The sequence below is a fragment of the Notothenia coriiceps genome, unplaced genomic scaffold (genome assembly GCF_000735185.1).
Source record: "Notothenia coriiceps isolate Sejong01 unplaced genomic scaffold, NC01 NC01_scaffold00037879, whole genome shotgun sequence".
Taxonomy (NCBI): domain Eukaryota; kingdom Metazoa; phylum Chordata; class Actinopteri; order Perciformes; family Nototheniidae; genus Notothenia; species Notothenia coriiceps.
Genome location: NW_011370580.1, coordinates 82,078 through 101,240, shown reverse-complemented (window position 1 = coordinate 101,240; position 19,163 = coordinate 82,078). Strand labels below are relative to the sequence as shown.

Sequence of the window (19,163 nt, the reverse complement as noted above, 5' to 3'; positions counted from 1 at the left end):
ACACAACAGCTGAAAGACAGGACGGGACTCCCCTGTCAGCACAGTCAGAGGAATGTGTTTGTCTACTTCCCTGAAACACAGCCTCCTGTTGCTGCTGCAGGTCATTCAGCTCAGAAGTGACAGCCTGAAGGTTGGACACATGGGGGAGGTCACAAAGACAAGAATATGGGCTGGAAGTGTAAAACGCATCTATGCCAACACTGCTATTAATGCAAAAATATGAAAGTACATGTTGGTATGAACAGCAATTTGCTTATGAAACGTTAACACCAATATGTATGTCCCAATATTTCATTAGATTTCTTCGAAGATTAGAAAAACAATAAAAGACAACGCAATAAGTTTCACGCACTATTGGAAATCACAGAGGTTTCGTAAAACTAACGTGCCAAAAACAAGGATTAGCTCAATTGTTTTACACAGATTACAATTTTTAATACACTTTCACTAATGAAACCCCGTTTTTAGGATACAGTGAAAGAAAGTTTACAATTGCTTGCATGCTAATACTAATGAGAACACATTATTAGGAGACGCCAAAAATAGTGATGAGTCCAATAAGAGTTCTGCACTGCCTGCAGCTCTCTGAAATAAGCAAGTTTTAATGTTCAAGAGTAATGCTTAATTATCCATACATGGCCATTTACAAGCATATTGCCACAGGGCTCCGGCTTCACAACGTTCCCCAATCTAATAGAAAATAGCATTATTGCGTGCACTCAGAATTATTCACTGCATTACCCACGATTCATAGCATGTATTAACGCAAGCAATTTCATGCATATGGATACAGTGGGTCTTAGCAGGGGAGCTCCTGATTGCTCTGAAACTAATTTCACAATCATTAGTTTTGGTGGTGGCGTGAGTGACAGAGTGTACTTACCAGATCTCAGAAAATGACAATTTCAACAAGCTTTGTGGAAGAAGTTGTGAAGATTAAAGTCTAAATAAGCTCAGTGTTTAAACTGCACCGTGATTGCACTGTTGTCAGTTAAAGTAAAGCAGCTTAGACTTCTTTTCAACAAGCAAAACAGGACAAACAAAGAGTAAATTATCATAACTATCTAGTGTCTATCTCTTTTTACATCAATGTCGATAAAATGGAGTCACAGAGGGGGAGCTCCTTGGTAAATACAGGGCCAAGTGCTTGAGGTGCCGGCCGAACAGAAATGCATTTTAGCCTGGAGGTGAAGTTAATGAATCATAGCCAAGTGCTGCATTCCATCCATATGTAAGAGGAGGAGATATTCTGCAAAGCCTCTGAATCTACTTAATGCGGTTATGGGCCATTGTTCACAATAAACATGTAAATTGTGTTTATGGAATAGCATATAAATCAATGGAGTTGATTCACAAATAAATTATAATCATAGTGAGTGCTAGAGCTCACACATACACAAACACACATATCCACACACACATGCACATGTCCTTTTTCACATAAAACCAAACAAAAAACATATATTCTTACTATATAATAAGCCTTTTTACATAGGAGAAAGAGCAAAGGTGTTACTAATAACATGGTATTGTTCTATTTAAATATTCACTAATAATCCAGCGGTTGGAAGAAACTGAGTAGAGGGAGGCTCAGTGGACTAGTGCGCTGAACTTTGAATCAGGGGATAGCAAGTTCGAGTCCCACTGCAGTCAGCATGTCGTTGTGTCCCTGGGCAAAACACTTTACCCCAAATTGCTCCTGTGGGGATTGTCCACAGTACTGATATGTAAGTCGCTTTGGATAAAACCGTCTAAGAAGTCACATGTAATTTGCTTAAGCACTCGATTTGAGTAAACCTTTGAGACACTTATACTGAACTGGAGTATTTTTATGTTCTAGTATTTTATCTTTCTACTTTACCCCATTAAGAACTATTATGTTATGTCACTGGTTAGACTTACGTTTTAGATAAATAATACAACATATAAACAATAGATTGGGAGTATGTAATGTTATAAATTAGCGCAAAGTTGGTCAGTGGCAACAAAGTGACATACTGTACACTTGATGATGATCAAAAACGGGAATATAATATCATTATTGTGAAATACTTTTACTTCTGGTACATGTAACTGTTTATTTTGACACTAAAGTATGTGATTTTAAATTAATGTGCAATCAGGACTTCACACTGTGGTGTTGATTTTACCTAGGTAACAGATATGACTTCCACCTCTGCAGTAAACCATGACAGTTAGAAATTTGACAATCTGCACAATACCTGAAAAATAAAGCAGCTACATGGAATTTAGCTATCAATCGTTTTATGTACTGCCCTTCCAACTGTGAAATGTCAAAATGTATTTTGAAAAAAATGCCTAAAGAATAAAGATTTCCTTCAGATTATTAATCAGGTTGACAAGTAGTAGTCGCATAAACCATATCAAATGTTGTTACGAAAGTCCAACACAATCATCCCGATCATGTAAGTGTAAGACTGTATGAAGGTTTAGCATTAGGTGATGTAGTAACATATTTTCTCCACTAGGTGGTGATGTGTTATCTATCTTGTTGAAAGTTGTATTTCATCCAGGGTACCAATTTGTGAATGTCATGGGTTAATGTGATCATTCAAACATATGTCACAGATTTGCTTACAACTTTGAAAACTACATCTGGATAATATTCTAGATAATAATGCAGATTAAGTGAAGAACAAAAACCTTAGTATAGTTAACGAAATGCCCTGCACTAAGATATAAGGCACCCTTTATAAAAGGTTTAAATCACTATTTTTTATATAATTAACTGATGCTTTATAGATATAATCCAATAATTTAAAACCAATAATCTGGTTTCTACCTACAGCTGGAATGTTGGTACCCCTTAAATCTATTAAATAAGGCATGGGTTCTCCTCTTCTCATAAACTGTCATATTGTCAAGTGTAAATGTTCATTTTATGTTATAAATAAATAGCTTGTTACAGCTGCTCCGCTAACCTTTCCCAGAAGTGTTGCGGCATGACTGTTCATTGGAGGGATCACCCTAAGCCATCAGTTACAACTTTTAAAATCCGTTAATACACGACCTAATATCTGCAGGTGAAAAGAGTAAGGTATCATGTTAGACAAACGCAAAATAAATTAAATACACAGAATGTAGAGAATTCTAGTGAGGAGACAGAGGATTGCCCCTCCCTCAGGCCTGTGCTTTGGTTCAGGCCTGAGGGAGGGTGAAAGGAGGGAGGTCACTACGGCCCCAGATTTGTAGGTGCCACTGTCTGTGGAGAGATTGATGGCTGCAAGCAACAGATAACAGCTTTCAGTCTGAAGGGAGATTTAAAAAGGAGGCATAGATTGCATAGAGAACCGGACCCCACCCAATTTGGGCTGTGCTGAACTGTCTGATTCTAACACACTGCAATTAGCTACTGAGGCGATTACAGGTTTACAGAGGATAAATATGAGCTACTCTGATCTTTGCATATCATACAATATGCAAACTATCATTTATCCTATATCATTTGGGTTTATGGCAAACTTGTGATCATGGATGCTTTAAAATGTGCAGTCATTTCAAAACTTTATAAGAATTCAGTGGTCTTATAACAGTTCAAATGTCCCCTACAATTTGCCCATATGGACACACAAAAGGCAATTTACTCTAATTGCTACTCCATCCTTGTCTAAGTATTGTTGTGACAGCAGCCCAGCTGATCGGGCCCCTGCACACCCTTCCTGCTTGTTTCCCACGTAGCCCATGAGTGCTCCATCACAATGCCATTGTTATCCATCAGATTGTTTGCAGTCATTACTTATTCACACAGCCGTCGTGCCTTTTGTCCGAAATCATTCTTTCTCTGTTTCTAAGACCTTCTCCAGCCTGCTGCGGCCCATCTGCCCCGCTGTCTGACACGTTCTACAACAGCCCCCCATTTGTCCCTCACACACGCACACACAGACACACAAACATACACCGACGCAGAAACTCTTCACGCCAGCTGTCCAGCTCGGGTCCCCTGGCAGTATAAGGTGCCGGCCCTCGAGCAGATCATCAGAGCACAAGAAAGAAAGAAAGAAAGCTCTCCGGCCTGTTTCCTTAATTATATTTCAAACACTGAATAAGTTAAACAGACTTCTGACCCAACATGTATCCAACAACTTAGATCCTCCAATGTCAACACAACATTGGTATATTCTATATGTATCAATATTTGCTGGCACTATCCTATAAGCAATATTAATTTGAATTAATTTAGTTTAATTAAATGTTTTTATGTCAGACTGACAATTTTCCCTCCTGGCTTCTGGAAACTGTGAATGGTTTACTATTGTATACCATTGTGTAAACAAAATGATTAATCCAGAAAATAATCCACAGATTATTCGCTAATGAAAACAGTTGTTATTAGCAGCCTTTATTGTAAGCCCTCAGTGTATACTATTGGTATACTTTTAGATACACAACTGACTGTTTTACATAAAGCTATGAAGTATCCTCAAATAAATAATTTGCAGGTGGTACTGCCAAGATAGCTATAATATTTATATAAGGAGGAAGTAAGAAGCCATGCCAAATACTTTCTTAAAATAGACAGCAGTCATTGATGGAGGTTATAAATAAAGAGAAGGAAAAGGGGGATGCTCCTGGATATGGATATTTATAGCACAGGCACACTGTTTACTGGAGGCAGCAGCCATGCCCATGAGGTGCACTTATCAATAACACCATATAACCCCAAATACCACCAGTGAATGCAAAGTCACCTTCCTCTTCCATGTCTGGAAAGATGCATCCCTGGTGAAATAAAATCACTTTTATGAGGGGATGAAAGGGATTAGTTCTAAGGGACTTCTATTTATGGACACAGTAAATGTAAAACTTGGATCACTTTTCAGTCTTGTCACATCTCTGATTACAACATTTTTTCCATTTCTTACTTCTTGAGTTATGAGTTGGCTGTGTTGAATAGATGCAAAAACCAACAGGCTTTAAATAACTGGCAATGATAACCTGCATCAAAGATGCAAATGTAATTAAATTAATAAAAAAACATATTGTTTCTGAATAAAAGCAAATCATCACTACCCAGTTTTGTAACTATATAGTTGATCACAGATAACTGTGTTATCACTGCATGTAGCTTAGTTATTTTTACTGAATTTAGAAATCCTGACTTTATAAGTCGAAAAAGTGATGATGCATTTATATTGCTGCACATAATAAATATTGAATGAATGGATTGAAATGAATGTTCAATTTAGTTGTGGTGTAATGTGTTGAAAAATAGTCTTGCCACATTTGGTGGGTGCAGGTGGAGGACAGAGCAGCTGACGGAGGAGCAGGAGGAGGGGCAGAGAGACAGCCGGGCTCAGGAGCTGCTCCCCCCGACAGAAGGACCACTTAATCGGACTGAGCCAGCGACGCACGCCGCTGCCGCTGCTGCCGCTGCTGCTGCTGCTGATGCTGATGAGTCCCCGGCAGAGACGCGTCTGTCTGGGAGTTTAGCTAGCTAAGCTAACTAGCTATCTTAGTTGTTGTTATATAAACGGATAACTGTACTGTTAACAATTTTGGCAACTGAACCAGAGAACTGAAACTAATTGTGTAGGTTGCAATTTAAAATGTCTATATTGCCGTTCACACCTCCAATCGTGAAGAGGCTTCTTGGCTGGAAGAAGGGAGAGCAGAACGGGCAAGAGGAGAAATGGTGCGAAAAGGCTGTCAAAAGTCTTGTGAAGAAGTTAAAAAAGACAGGGCAATTAGACGAGTTGGAAAAAGCCATCACAACACAGAATGTCAACACGAAATGCATAACCATACCCAGGTAAGGACACAAACACAGCTAACTAGCTGCCTCACAGTTGGCTAAGCTAAGCAAGCTAATGCTGATGACAGCTAACGGTAGCTTAGTAGCTTGCTAGTTAGCTTAAGCTAATATTAGAAGCATTATACCGTTTTTTTGTGCAGCAGTATAATGTGTTACATTGTTAACGTTAAACTTGACAAATTAATCAACAACTTAGCTGATAAAGAGAACATATGTGATTATATTCAGTGGGGTTTGCGTGCATTGTTAGTTAGCTCAGGCTATAAACAATCATATATGTGAGCTAACATTAGCTGATACATGCAACCTGCTAGTTTTTCAGGTTGTTGTGTTAACAGGTAATTACCAATTGGAATTGTATTAGTCTGACATACCGATATATTATAACTGTGTTACGTCTATTGCAGTAGAGTTAGTTTTATAAAGTATCACTTAACGTTGCTAAGACTGATGCCCCTCTGCACGTATGTCGCACGTTGTGTCATATTATATCGTTTGTTTGCACAACTAGTATGACCAGTAGACCAGCTTTAACAAATCAAGCAACTGTAGGAATGTGATGAACATATGGGGTAAAAAAGTCTTAAGTTTCACCTGCTGATATGGTAGCTGTGGTAAATATAGTGCCACATAAACAAGTGTGTCCTCAAGTGTGATGATCAGGAGCAGAAGGGCTGGTTTGGCTGAACAGAGGTCATCTAAACATTTAAAAGGATGTTTAGACTGAGACAGTGTGTATTCTGGGAGAGTTGGAATAAGGGCTCAGTTTGGGATTCTCCATATGGGCCTTCTAAACTCAGAAATTCAGATATGAGCAATATGAGGTAGATGTTTTGGGAGTTGTGCAGGAAAGTGCATACAGGTTTTATTCTCAGTGGACTGAATTGGTTGACAGATGGCAATCAAATAGTTTGCAGTTTAGTTACACTGACTTAAATCTTCAGTTTAGTGTTAGCCTTAAATCTTCTAAATCAGTTGTCCTATCCAGATGTGAAAATGTAAAATAAAAATAAAATGTGTTACCAAACTCAATGATAACTTGGATAAGAGACATAACAACGTCGTAGAGTAGACTGTAAATACATAATCAATTCTTCATTGTGAACTATTGCTTGTGTTGAAACAATTTATATTTCTCAATAACTCTACAAAGCAATAGCGTGGGCCACTGTTTGGATTGTGGTTCAACCTCGACGGGTCCTGAGACTGTTCTGAGACGGGTCCAAACTGCCTTAATCTCCCTGGTACTGTTAGTACCTGTCCCATTTAGCTTGGGGAGCTTGTTGTATTCTTTTGTTAATCTCTTTTATGCCTTAACGTCTGTGATATCTATGGCTGAATGCATTATGTTTTTCGATCCCCTGGTGTCATCCTCGTGGATGTGATATCTCATGAACAGTAGACAACATCCATTTCTCCGTGCTTGAACATTTGAAAAGTTCTTTACCAATTTGCCTTGTAGATTAACAAAAAGGGAATTGTAATTTGTTATTGCAGGTGTCTCTTGTCATTGAGATGAGTCACGGCTGCTCATTGTAGTCTGTGCTCTTGATGGAATGCTTCTGTAAGTCAGTAATGTCCGCAATGTCACAAAACACGTCAATTCAAGTCGTAAATAAGCGATGCATAATTCTGAGGCCTATTTAGATCAGTACTAAATCACAGTTTTGACAGGGACATTAGCCATTCATTCTTCTTCTTCCTGCTTTTCATCATGCCAAATAAATCGCACCAACATTTTCAATTTAAATGTAATTGCCATGCATGTTATAAGAGACATAATAAGAGACATAATGATAACAAAGTAACGTTGATTTAAGTTTTTTTGATTATGATATTTGGATTTCCTACTGTAAGTTGCCTTGTTGGTCACCTTGAAACTAGCACAAAGCTAGCATTAAGCAGTTCATTTTGAACCCCAAGTCCTCTCTGACATACTTCACAGGAGGCCAAGCCATGGTAAAGAATGAAAATCAAATGTTTCTCCTCTGAAAGCTCAACAATGAGCTGAACTGTTGTTGAGTTCATCTGGAAGAAAGCCATCACCACACTGAGCTGTATGTGAGGGGAGAGGTCCGGGATCTGTTACACTCCTCCCTTTCCTTTTTTGGTCATTCGAGTTTCATGGCATATTAAGGGTCTCAGTGGCATATAGCTTTGTCAGCATTGTCAAACAGCTCTCTTTACAGGCACTACCATTTTTTAAATAAAGTTTGACAGTATCACATTATAATTAAAGATCCACTTTGACCATGTTTTATTTAAATGAAAAACATGTTCCATTTAATCAGTATTAAACTAATTCTGTCGATTTGTAATAGCCTTTTTGTACGTGTCAGAAATTGTTATTTGGAATATCGGGTTATTGTCGGATGGTTCGGACGGCAGATAGTTCCCTCCATGGTGCTGTTGTGTGGAAAAGGGCTGGTGGATTTGTTGGAATATCAGAAAAAAAATTAACTTGTGTGAGATAAGTCAAATGTTTTAATGTTCTGCCCTATGTTAATATATCTATTTACTAGTAAATCTGTAAAATCTTATAATTTAAAAAAGATATTGACAATAACTGAGCAGAGTCTAGAGCAATGCATCACATTGATTGATTCAATTCAATCAGCATGTCCCACTACAGTCTTTTTGGTGGTCTCTTTCAGGTCTTTGGATGGGCGTCTCCAGGTGTCCCACAGAAAGGGTCTTCCTCATGTGATCTACTGTCGCCTGTGGCGCTGGCCAGACCTGCAGTCCCACCATGAGCTGAGGGCTGTGGACCACTGTGAATATGCCTTCCACACCAAGAAGGATGAGGTCTGCGTCAACCCTTACCATTACCAGAGGGTGGAGACACCAAGTGAGTGCAGTTAATTGCTACACTTCACTAATTACTGTATTTAAAATAATGCTTTGGCTATGTTGATAGAGAACTTGTGCTTAAAGAAAGTGTCTGTGTGTCTCCAGTTTTGCCTCCTGTCTTAGTACCACGACACACAGATATCCCTGAAGAGTTCCTTTCGTTGGATGACTACAGCCCATCCATCCCGGAGAACACCAACTTTCCTGCTGGCATTGAGCCCCAGAGTAACTATATTCCTGGTGAGGAGGACAGCCTCATTATTTCAACACAGAACTTAAAAGTCTCTCAGGATTGATTTTTTTGATTTTTTACAAGATTGTGCCTGACATTTCTACACACTAACAATGCAGTAAAGGATGTATTACTTCACAAAAACTTGTTTTAGCATTTGAAAACGTGTCAAACATTTGAAATGCTCAGTTCTTCACATGTGTCTGTGTTTGCTTGTGTGTTTGCTAGAAACCCCCCCACCAGGGTATCTGAGTGAGGATGGTGAGACAAATGATCACCAGCTCAACCACAGCATGGACACAGGTGAGTCACATGAACATACACACAACACAAGCTTGTCCTGTTCTCATTATGCCTTATCAGGATCATGAACCAAACCTCTATTGCCACTCTATTTCAGGTTCACCCAGCCTGTCGCCCAATCCTGTGTCACCCACAACCACCAATCTTGGTAAGCAAAACCACGGGGGTCCGCTTGACTTAGAGAGCATATCATTCATTATCTGGTTAGTAGAACTGACATTATGCAAGGTATACTATTATGTATACCGTGGCCTTTTTCAACAAACTGGCATTTGTCAGTCATTACTATGTTACACATTTTGCTCTTGCTTTTGTTTGCTTATCACCATTTTTAGTATCAAACAGGTTTGAATTTCGATTTGTACAGTTGTCATTGGTTATGCATGAATAATTGTGTATTCGTTACACAAGGCTAAACCATTAGCTTAACCACTGAACTCTCAACTGTGACTGTCATTACCTTCAGTTAAACGCTGGTGCAACAACTTGAAATGTCAATAGAAACATCTGCGTAAGAGTTGCCTAGATAAACTGTTGTGCTACTGGAAAGATAGCAGGACATAAAGGGCTTCATGGAAGTAGGGCTGGCCATATGGACAAATATGTCATATCTCAAAATGACCAAATACCTCAATATTGATGTTGCAGCAATTTTGTAGGGTGGACTATCGGTTATTTTATATTTGCATATTGGGATTTTTGATAAATGATCATCAGTAATGTGGATATAATGACTTGAGGACACATAATACATTAGAAAATGACATTCTTTTTTTAATGTACTGTAATGCAGACTTTAATACCAGCATAAAATGTGTGCCATATTACAGTATTTAGATATTCAAAGCTGTATCCAGTACAGTATCACAAAATCAATATATGAGTGATATATTGCCCAGCCCTACTTGGAGGTTCATCTTTATTTGCACGCAAGCAGTATGTAGTTGTGACTGAAAGATCATATATATAAAACCCATACTTCAGACCTTTTGAATCTGAATCGTCCTACAACAATAGTCCTTCCTACCTAACTGGACACGATGACTACTATAGTAGTCCACAAAATATTTATAATATTCTTGTAGGGGTTAGCGTGTGTGAGGGAGACAGATGAGCAACGCACAGGAGCAGTGTACAGCGTCTGGGAGGCATGGCCTCAGGGCAGTAACAGAGTAATCGTGGTATGAATGCAGCTTTTGTCCATGGTCTGTCCTTGTCTGTGAAGAGGCCAGCAGCAGACAGCTCAAGGTAATGCAATAATAATATCCGGTTGCCAGGTTATTCTATCTATATGGAAAGCCACCAGAAGGTCATCGTTAAAAAATAAACATGTACGTCATGTCTTGGCCATTCCTGGCTGGGGCCATGAGGGTCGTGGGAAAGAGCTTTTGAAGATAAATCAAAGGGGAACGTTATCAGTTGTGTGCATCTTCATAATCAAATGGTTGTTTGACCACAAAGCAGTAACTGTTCTCATGAATTTCTAAATGTTTTCTCATAGACTGGAGCTTGTATCTCAGCTAATGTAATGTCTCCAATCTCGCTCTGTTCACACAGACTTACAACCTGTGACGTACTGCGAGTCTGCCTTCTGGTGCTCTATCTCCTACTATGAGCTGAACCAACGTGTAGGAGAGACCTTCCACGCGTCCCAGCCCTCCCTCACAGTGGACGGCTTCACAGACCCGTCCAACTCTGAACGCTTCTGCCTGGGTCTGCTGTCCAACGTCAACCGCAACTCAGCCGTAGAGCTCACACGCAGACACATAGGTACTCTTCTTATTTCAAAGCAACCACATGAGCTCCGATCTAATTTTCTTTCTATATTTGCACTTGACGTGAGGTAGGTGTGCGCTGAGCCAATATCTTCTCTCTTCCTCTTCCAGGACGGGGCGTGCGGTTGTACTACATTGGTGGAGAGGTGTTTGCAGAGTGTCTCAGTGACAGCTCCATCTTTGTCCAGAGTCCCAACTGCAACCAGCGCTATGGCTGGCATCCTGCCACCGTCTGCAAAATACCCCCAGGTTAGCATGAGAGGGTAATCACAAACTCCATAGGCAATGACCAAAGCAAAGCAACAAGTTCTATCAAAGCCTTAAAATAAATGGTTTTCTTTGCAGGCTGCAACCTGAAGATCTTCAACAACCAGGAGTTTGCTGCTCTGCTCGCTCAGTCAGTTAACCAGGGCTTCGAGGCCGTCTACCAACTCACCAGGATGTGCACCATCCGCATGAGTTTTGTAAAGGGTTGGGGAGCTGAGTACAGGTAAATAAATACATTTCAAACAAATTAAGAGAATTATATAACAATTACAATAATATGAATACATTACAGTTGTTTCTTAAATATACATGTTATTGACCAATATGTGTTTTTAATGCAACTATATAAGGCTTAGAAAATAGAGCAGAAGGCGTTGGAGAAGTCAACCAGTTCAAATGTAGTGCGAGTAAGTTGCTAAGACAAATATATAATGTGCTGCTTGCCATATTAGAATGATTCAAATGTTTATAAAAGTAATTTCAGTATAAGAAAAGGGCAGCAACTTTTGTCAATTCAGAATTTCTTTTTTTTTTGTAATATAGTGCGCTAGACTTAAAGCAGTGGGCAAAAGTACAATTTAACTGACCCAACAACTGACTCTAACCTTCCACATCAACATAGCTTTTTTCCTTTCCTCTCTCTTTGTGAACTTGGTACTTGGATAAACCCAAAGTAATGAGTAATCCCGAGGGAGTGGGGGGAGACAGGGAATTTAAGGGGGTCTTAAGCGGGCCCTCTGCGAACCTGCCCTCCTCTTCAGGGTTCGAACATGTCAGACACAACTGCACATAAAGCAGTTAACAGCCAAGAATAGACACGCTATGTCCCTTTCTCTTCTCGCCTCTACACTTAACCTTCTATTTTGTTTTTGTTAGTAGTGTAAAAACCCTATCCCTAGTTAAGTGTTTCATTAGCGGTTCCTATTTCAGCTTTAAAGGGTGGAATAAAGCTCCTGCCTCAACACACAGTCCACATGTTGTCTTTGTCCCAGCCTGTTATAAGTTATCAGTAAACATTTGGTTTATGTGTTCTTCTTGCTTTCATGAGTGTGTTGCACAACCTACGTATACGACATAAAAGTGTCATTAAGCTGTGTGCCCCGAGTTTCAGAATAAAAGGGGACCTGGGTTGCGGTTCAATAGTCCAAAAATCAGCTCCTAACGTCTAACCCTATTGTCTATCCCTTGACCTCTGTGTGAAACGTCACGGGGTTAAGGGATAGTGGATAGGAGATTTCAAAAGGACTTAGAAGAGTACTTTAGAGAATCCGAATGCACTTTCACTATCCAACGTGTTTATGATGCGCCAGCGGACGTCATAAATGTGCGTCTGCTGCTGTGGGGAAACTATGGAAACTACAGTTTTCTATAGAGCGGACTACAACATGGATGTATAATAAGAACGAGAGACTCTGCACCGTGCTCTGATGCTGTTGCTTTATGCTTTATGAACGTGGACAACAGAGAAACATATTCTTCATGACCAAAGTTGGAATTGAAGTACAAAGGAAAGTGAAACTTATGCTCGTCACCCTCTCCCTCCGGTCCACATTAATACAAATGATCCCAATACGTATGATTGTATGAAAATATCTTAAAATCAATACAAATATATTTATTATAAACGTTAGTCCTTAACACCTATCACTGTGTATATCACCATTCAAACATCTTTTAAAAGTTGAACACACTCCACACAGCTCAGTAAAGACTGTGAAATGTTGACTTTGTTTGATCATTTCAGTAAAAACTAACGTTCATATTTCTCTTTTTGATTATAATACTGATGAACGTTCAAAACAAAGCACTTTGGCAAGTTACCACATACGTTTTAAAATGCTTAATAAGCACCGTAACTTTCATGATATTATTCTCGGTCATAATCGGTTGTTTCCGTGAACCGCCGACTGTTGTGTGACGGCAAATGCTGCAGCCGCCCGCAAGGCATTGTGGGGCAGCATTTTCTCCTCTCCCTTCGTAAAGGGAGGTCCAGTGGTTCCTAAGCTAAAGGAGGTTATAAAGGAAGTTTGAAACCTCCTTTCCTATCATCTAGAGAATTTGAACGGCACTTATCATGGCTGCCACTGACGTACTTCCGGGTCATTTCACTCGGTTAGGAAGGTTCCTAAGCTAAATGGACTATTGGAACGCAACCAGGGCCTTTACGTTTAGGGTCAGGACAATTTACATCAGTTTTGGGGGTTTAGAAAAAAATCAAGGGGTGTTGTGCAGGGAAGGTAGCAGACTTGAAAAGGAAGAGGAGGGAGATGGGGGAGGGGCTGCTGTGAGTCGGCAAGAGAGGGTTGAGTAACGAAGCAAGAATGCGGCAGGCATGCATTGGTGAGGGGGACATGGAGTGGGAGCTGAACACATTTCAGACACCCATTGCAAGGGGGATTCCCACTGAAGCATGAGTGCTGCATGTTATATATATATTTCTGGCAACACCTTGGAGGAAAGCATCTCTGATAGAAACTTCAATGACTTCAGAAATAGCCTGTAGAGTTGGCTTGAGTGTCAGAGCCATCCAAGGCAAGACATATTGAGTGTTGTATCTATGCATTGGCTATAAGGGAGTTTCATTAATAATGTCAAGCTCTTAGTACCAACACACTGTGCTGCCCTCTCCTTCCCTACAGGCGTCAGACAGTGACCAGCACCCCCTGCTGGATAGAGCTGCATCTCAACGGCCCGCTGCAGTGGCTGGACAAGGTCCTCACACAGATGGGATCTCCCAGCATCCACTGCTCCAGTGTGTCCTAGGAGCAGCCCATGCTTCCCAGAAACCCTCCTTCCCAATACCACACTTAATCACAAACCACATAGGGAAACCCCAGCGTCTCTCCGAGATAATATGGAAAGAGACACCATTCATCACTCTCCTCCATCGCTGTCTCTAACATTTCACCTCGCATCGATAGCACTTTCCTCCGTACCGTGTAGTGTCTCCATTTGATGGTTATTTTAGGACTTGTGCACTGTCTTGTTTTCATGTGTTCAACCACAGGGTATTTGCAATAGGTTTCAAAAGACTTAATCATTATTCATTCAGACATCACGTCTATGCTGTGCTCTAATTTTTATTATAAAGGAGATTGAAATGTTTGATCCAAAGTTATGGTACAGTTTGGTCACCTTTTTAACATGTTTCAAAACATTTGATTCTATGAATTAGCTAAATTATGCTATCCTCACTGGTGTTTCAGTGTCCCAGTACCACTCTTTGTAATCACTGAATTAGGAGGCTTATTTATCATCGAACCATAAATTAACATGGAAAATGTCATTCTGAGTAGTGATTATATTTAATTAATATCTTAAGTACAAGGTACTTTGCCCATATTGATTTATCTGTAGGTAATGAAGTGACAATTATTTGATTGCTCATGTAATTGGAATTTTCTCTATTTTAAACAAAATATAGACATTAGCACGATTGTTTCTTGAAAAGAACCCTTGTATGAAAACTATTTTGCTCAATGAAAGAGACATTTTATAAGTTATTTTTGCATACTGTCCTGCATGGAAATATATATTTTGTATTGCCTCGATATAATTGTACATAAATATTTATAGCTTGTGATTTCTTGTAGTTGTGCAGTGCTTGAAACAGTGGACCTGATTGACCTCTGGCATGAGTAGATTCACATAAACACTTTGCTTTAATGACCCAAACCCTGGCCTGCTTGAATGCAGGCTTTTTCAAACCTGGGTCAACTGGATCTTAACTGTGACACGTAGGATTACTTTACCAGCTATTACTGATATTCATATTGTGGACATAGACTATGACTTACAGTTTGAGTGATCATAGTGAACTGGTTGAATGTAGATTGTGTGACCTCAGTGTGAGGGGTGCTCACCAGCAGCAACATGGCTGTGGTTTATCCATAGATGGCATGTAGAGTAAAAACATTATTGCAGATTTCTTCACATATTACCAACTGTTAGCCAGTAGTACACGATGCTCATTGTTGGTAAATAATGCACTTCCAATTGACTGTGTTGATCAGTGTACAGCTTAAGTTCTCGTGGTAATTTGCTTGTCCAGTGAATACTCATATTACATGTACATTGCTACAATATTAGGCATGTGTAATATGCTCGATTTCCTTGGTCATTGTCTCTGAAGCCACCATGTTTACCCTGCACTTACTTACGGTACACAAGACTGAGTCACCATGTCATCTATTATAGATTGTTACACGGTGGTAAACGCAAATACTGTAAACTACAGTGCATTGGGTAGTTGGTAGATCTGTATCAGTACTTTTGTTCCTTGATATTCTTAGTTGGTGGTTTTTGTTCCAAGTCTTATGTACATGTTTTTTCATGTATGCTATTTGTTCTCAAATGACCATTGTTTTGTTAACTGTGAAAATAATTTAATAAATTGCAATTGAGTAAAAAGATGTCAAGTCAATGCTCAACACTCTTACTTACTATCTACAATGTCCAATACAGCACAGTGATTGATTATTGTCCAGTTTCGGTGCTGAAAGAGGTTTTTTTCTGATCTGTGAATGAGTCTAAGGATGAGGTGAGCTGTGTGTACTAGGGCTGCTCAATTAATCGTATTTTAATCGCGATTAGGATTATGGCTTGCAACGATTACGAAAACAACGTAATCGAAATAAAACGATTATTTTTTTATAATTATTTTGGTTTTTCAGTTAAATTATACTTAAAGTTTAGGGTAATCAACTGTTAAAAACATACTCTTCACTTTTTTTTTTTTTTATCGCATTTAATAATTGCAATTACAATTATTGACTCAAATAATCGAGATTATGATTTTTGCCATAATCGAGCAGCCCTAGTGTGTACCCAAGTGAAACAGTCTTCTGCTTACAATAAATGTGCCACAGCCACAAAGGAGAACAAAATTAAAATCAAATGTTTATGTTGATTCAACAGAATGTGCATTAAATGTCTTACAACTCTAGGGATAAGGCACATTATGTCACTTGCAAATATATGTGACAACAGTACCCAAGGAACATACACATCAAATCAAAGACCACATCATTATTTTTTAAATAATTTTCCCACTGACACCAACATGTGCTGATGCCCATTCTGACCTTATAGCATAGTATAGCGATGGACCCAGGGCTTGGATAACTTCTTTCCCTTATCAAAATATTCAACTGCTTTTCATTACACACCAGTATTGCAATCATTTCTTTTTAAGAATCACACGTTTCTAAACATGACAATGCCTTCTGTATAGTCTGTAAGCATATCCACCTTCCTGGTACAAGAAGCAAGTCAAAGGGTGCCGGATCTTGTTGGAGCCCCATGAAAGGAGGGGGACCAGGAGAAAAGAGACACAGGATGCTGCTTTTAGCTTTCCTCTCCCGATGATAACCCGTCTATGTCATCATCATCATCATCATCATCATCACCACCGATGGCCGTCCAAAACGCTTTTGCTACCTGGAAACAAGATTTAGTGTAAATAGTAATAAAGTTTACATAAACATGTTGAGTTCCACAATTTATTAAGTCAAACAAGAGATCTAACTAAAACATAGCTACTGAAACGTTTCATATTTCATCTAATCTGACAAGGATGGGAAGTTGTGAAGACACTATTTGTTTGTGATTCACAATATCACGGGAGATGATAAATACTTTATACATCCAGGATACACAGATTAAGAACATGAACAGGTGCTAGTCTTTGTGTCTTGTTATATTAATACAGTGACTTACCTTCTCTGCATGCACCTTCCTCTGCTCATGGGGTAATGAGGAAGCTTTGTCTGCAAGTTCGAAATGAGAGAAAACAAAAACAGCATGAACGGCGTCAGCTGTAGACATAGAAGCAGGGTACAAACATCCTGCAGGTTTTTTGGCTGAGAAAAGTTGTACATGCCCTTTTCGTTCCCCAATTACCTTTCATCTCTTTTAATTTGGAAAAGAGACGTTCAAAGTTATCCATATCTACATCTCCAGCTGTTAGATTGGCAAGTTCCTGGATGTCCAAATCAGTCATTGAATCTGAGAGGATCACCAAAAGAGAATATTAACTTAACATTTAATACAACTTTTAATCAGTCAGATCCTGATGTTTTGGGTGAACATAGCAGAGAAACATGTGCCAGCAGGAGTTTAAATGTATGGGAAAAAAGATTGTATGAAGAGTTAACTTACCAACTACTGTTTCCACCTGCGTTTCTGTGTTGGAAGTACTTTCTGTCTGGTTGGGTTCTTCACTAACAACTGAGCCCTCTACTGGCAAGCTGGAAGACTGCTATAGAAAACGAGCTAGGGTTAGCATGCCTTATCAAACACGGCGTAAACATTACATTTAAGTGAAAATGGATTGATGAAACACAACAATTAGTAAGAATACATTGAAAGATAATAACAAATATAGGTGAAATTAAGATCAATTGAATTGAATAGTGAAACAACAACTGACCTGTGGTTCTTGACAGCTGCGTGGGTTGTTGTGTCTGGCAGCCACCAAACTACTCATCAGACCAAAGCCCTGGTTGTGCCCTATCCAATAGAGGTGACCCGATACCAGTTATATTAAATAGTCTGGGGAACATGGAATAGGATATTGTAATGTTGTTGTCATCTCACCATCCTTCATCTCCACACTGGACCACACATTGGCATTGAGAGCCTGAACAATTCTCTTTACTCCAGTGGATTCTGGAAAGTCATCTGATCAGACAGCAAAGACCATGTGTATGAGTACAATACAATTATTCAACATGTGAAGAAAGGTTATACAAGTGTATGCAATTTCATTGGAATTCCTGCTTTCTTTAAAACTCACCGTCCTCATCTGGCAACTCCTGAGGATTGAGCTCCACCAGCTCAAAGGCATGAGCCAAACACCACTGCTGCGCTTCATGTCTGGTGACCCCTTGAATATAAATGACATTTCAAAAGCATGTAGTGGACTGCTAAATTGTATTCGATTGCTTTCTGCAGGCTAAAGACATCATAAAATGGTCGTAAAAAGTTGGAGTACTAACCTGTTTCACAGACTCTGTCACACACCAGGATGAGCACCTCTGGAGTAAGATCTTCCACCACTGATATCCAAGTATGTAGTTTTTCTAGACCATCCTTCTATAAACACCATGCACACATAATAATCATTACACATGTATCACAGGATATACTGTTGAGATGATGATTAAAGTATTACTCACGTACCACTGTACTGTCGAAATAAGCGATGAAAGCCTGCATGGACTGTGCAATCTCCGATGACATTTGAAAGGGGCTTGGCACAACACATAGCCTGACATCCGCTGTATAATATTTGTTGTTGATGATCCATGGATACCAGGCTACTGATTCTTCTTGCTTGATCGGCTCTGGCAAAGTATCCGGAGTAATGATCTCTGAGGATGTAATAAATGAGACACAAATAGAGACATTAGATTAGATCAACCTGGTTTCATTTGGTCTAGACGCTAAGAAAGATGAATGCAACCTCCTTCAGCTCCTATTTATGTATCACCACAACAACAAATAAATCCCTAACTAGCTTGACAACCTCAGACATGTGGTTATTAACCTGCATTAGCAACATACTGACTGTTCCGAATGTCATGTATTATGCTAAGAGTATGTTAGCTTTGTTTAACGTTAGCCAGTTTGCTAAATCCTGCACATTGAGATGAGCTAAACTTACGTTTTATCAGCTCCACTTCTTTAAAGCTGCTGTCACAGCTTGTGATGAGCACACATGGAATAGTAATCTCCGTTTCTTCTTCTGAATCTGACATTTTTGCACTATTTAGGACAAGCTTCTTCAGCTGCTAGCTTTGCCTGACGTTGGTAACCTTTCAACTCTTACTGAGCCGCAGTAACGGTCACTTCCGGCGCAAAGAAAAAACAAGTTATCTTTTTCTTTTTTACCACAGCTTTTGATACAATTAAATGTTTTTCCATTAGGTAATTTTAAGTCCTGATGAGGATACTAAATATT

At 39.3% G+C, this 19,163-nt stretch overlaps 2 protein-coding genes across 3 annotated transcripts; one reads left to right on the top strand and one right to left on the bottom strand.

Annotated features, from left to right (window-relative positions):
* The first annotated feature begins 5,265 nt into the window (after nt 1-5,265).
* Nucleotides 5,266-15,606, top strand: smad3b (SMAD family member 3b). The gene is made up of 9 exons (XM_010797386.1): nt 5,266-5,770; nt 8,428-8,621; nt 8,729-8,863; nt 9,084-9,158; nt 9,256-9,306; nt 10,716-10,928; nt 11,045-11,182; nt 11,279-11,423; nt 13,840-15,606. Exons 1-9 carry the CDS (start codon nt 5,568-5,570, stop codon nt 13,961-13,963), a joined length of 1,278 nt encoding a protein of 425 aa, XP_010795688.1. The 5' UTR covers nt 5,266-5,567; the 3' UTR covers nt 13,964-15,606.
* A 473-nt stretch (nt 15,607-16,079) lies between these two features.
* aagab (alpha and gamma adaptin binding protein) lies at nt 16,080-19,033 on the bottom strand. Of its 2 annotated transcripts, none has more exons than XM_010797384.1 (10): nt 18,867-19,033; nt 18,383-18,573; nt 18,199-18,295; nt 17,997-18,086; nt 17,798-17,881; nt 17,631-17,710; nt 17,360-17,459; nt 17,102-17,206; nt 16,919-16,968; nt 16,080-16,639 (listed from the first exon to the last, which is right to left on the bottom strand). In XM_010797384.1, the coding sequence occupies exons 1-10, from the start codon at nt 18,958-18,960 to the stop codon at nt 16,547-16,549; spliced, it is 984 nt and encodes a 327-aa protein (XP_010795686.1). In that variant the 5' UTR covers nt 18,961-19,033; the 3' UTR covers nt 16,080-16,546. The 2 variants fall into 2 exon arrangements, with proteins under 2 accessions (XP_010795686.1, XP_010795687.1); XM_010797385.1 differs by having other exon boundaries at nt 17,360-17,456.
* Nucleotides 19,034-19,163: the final 130 nt, after the last annotated feature.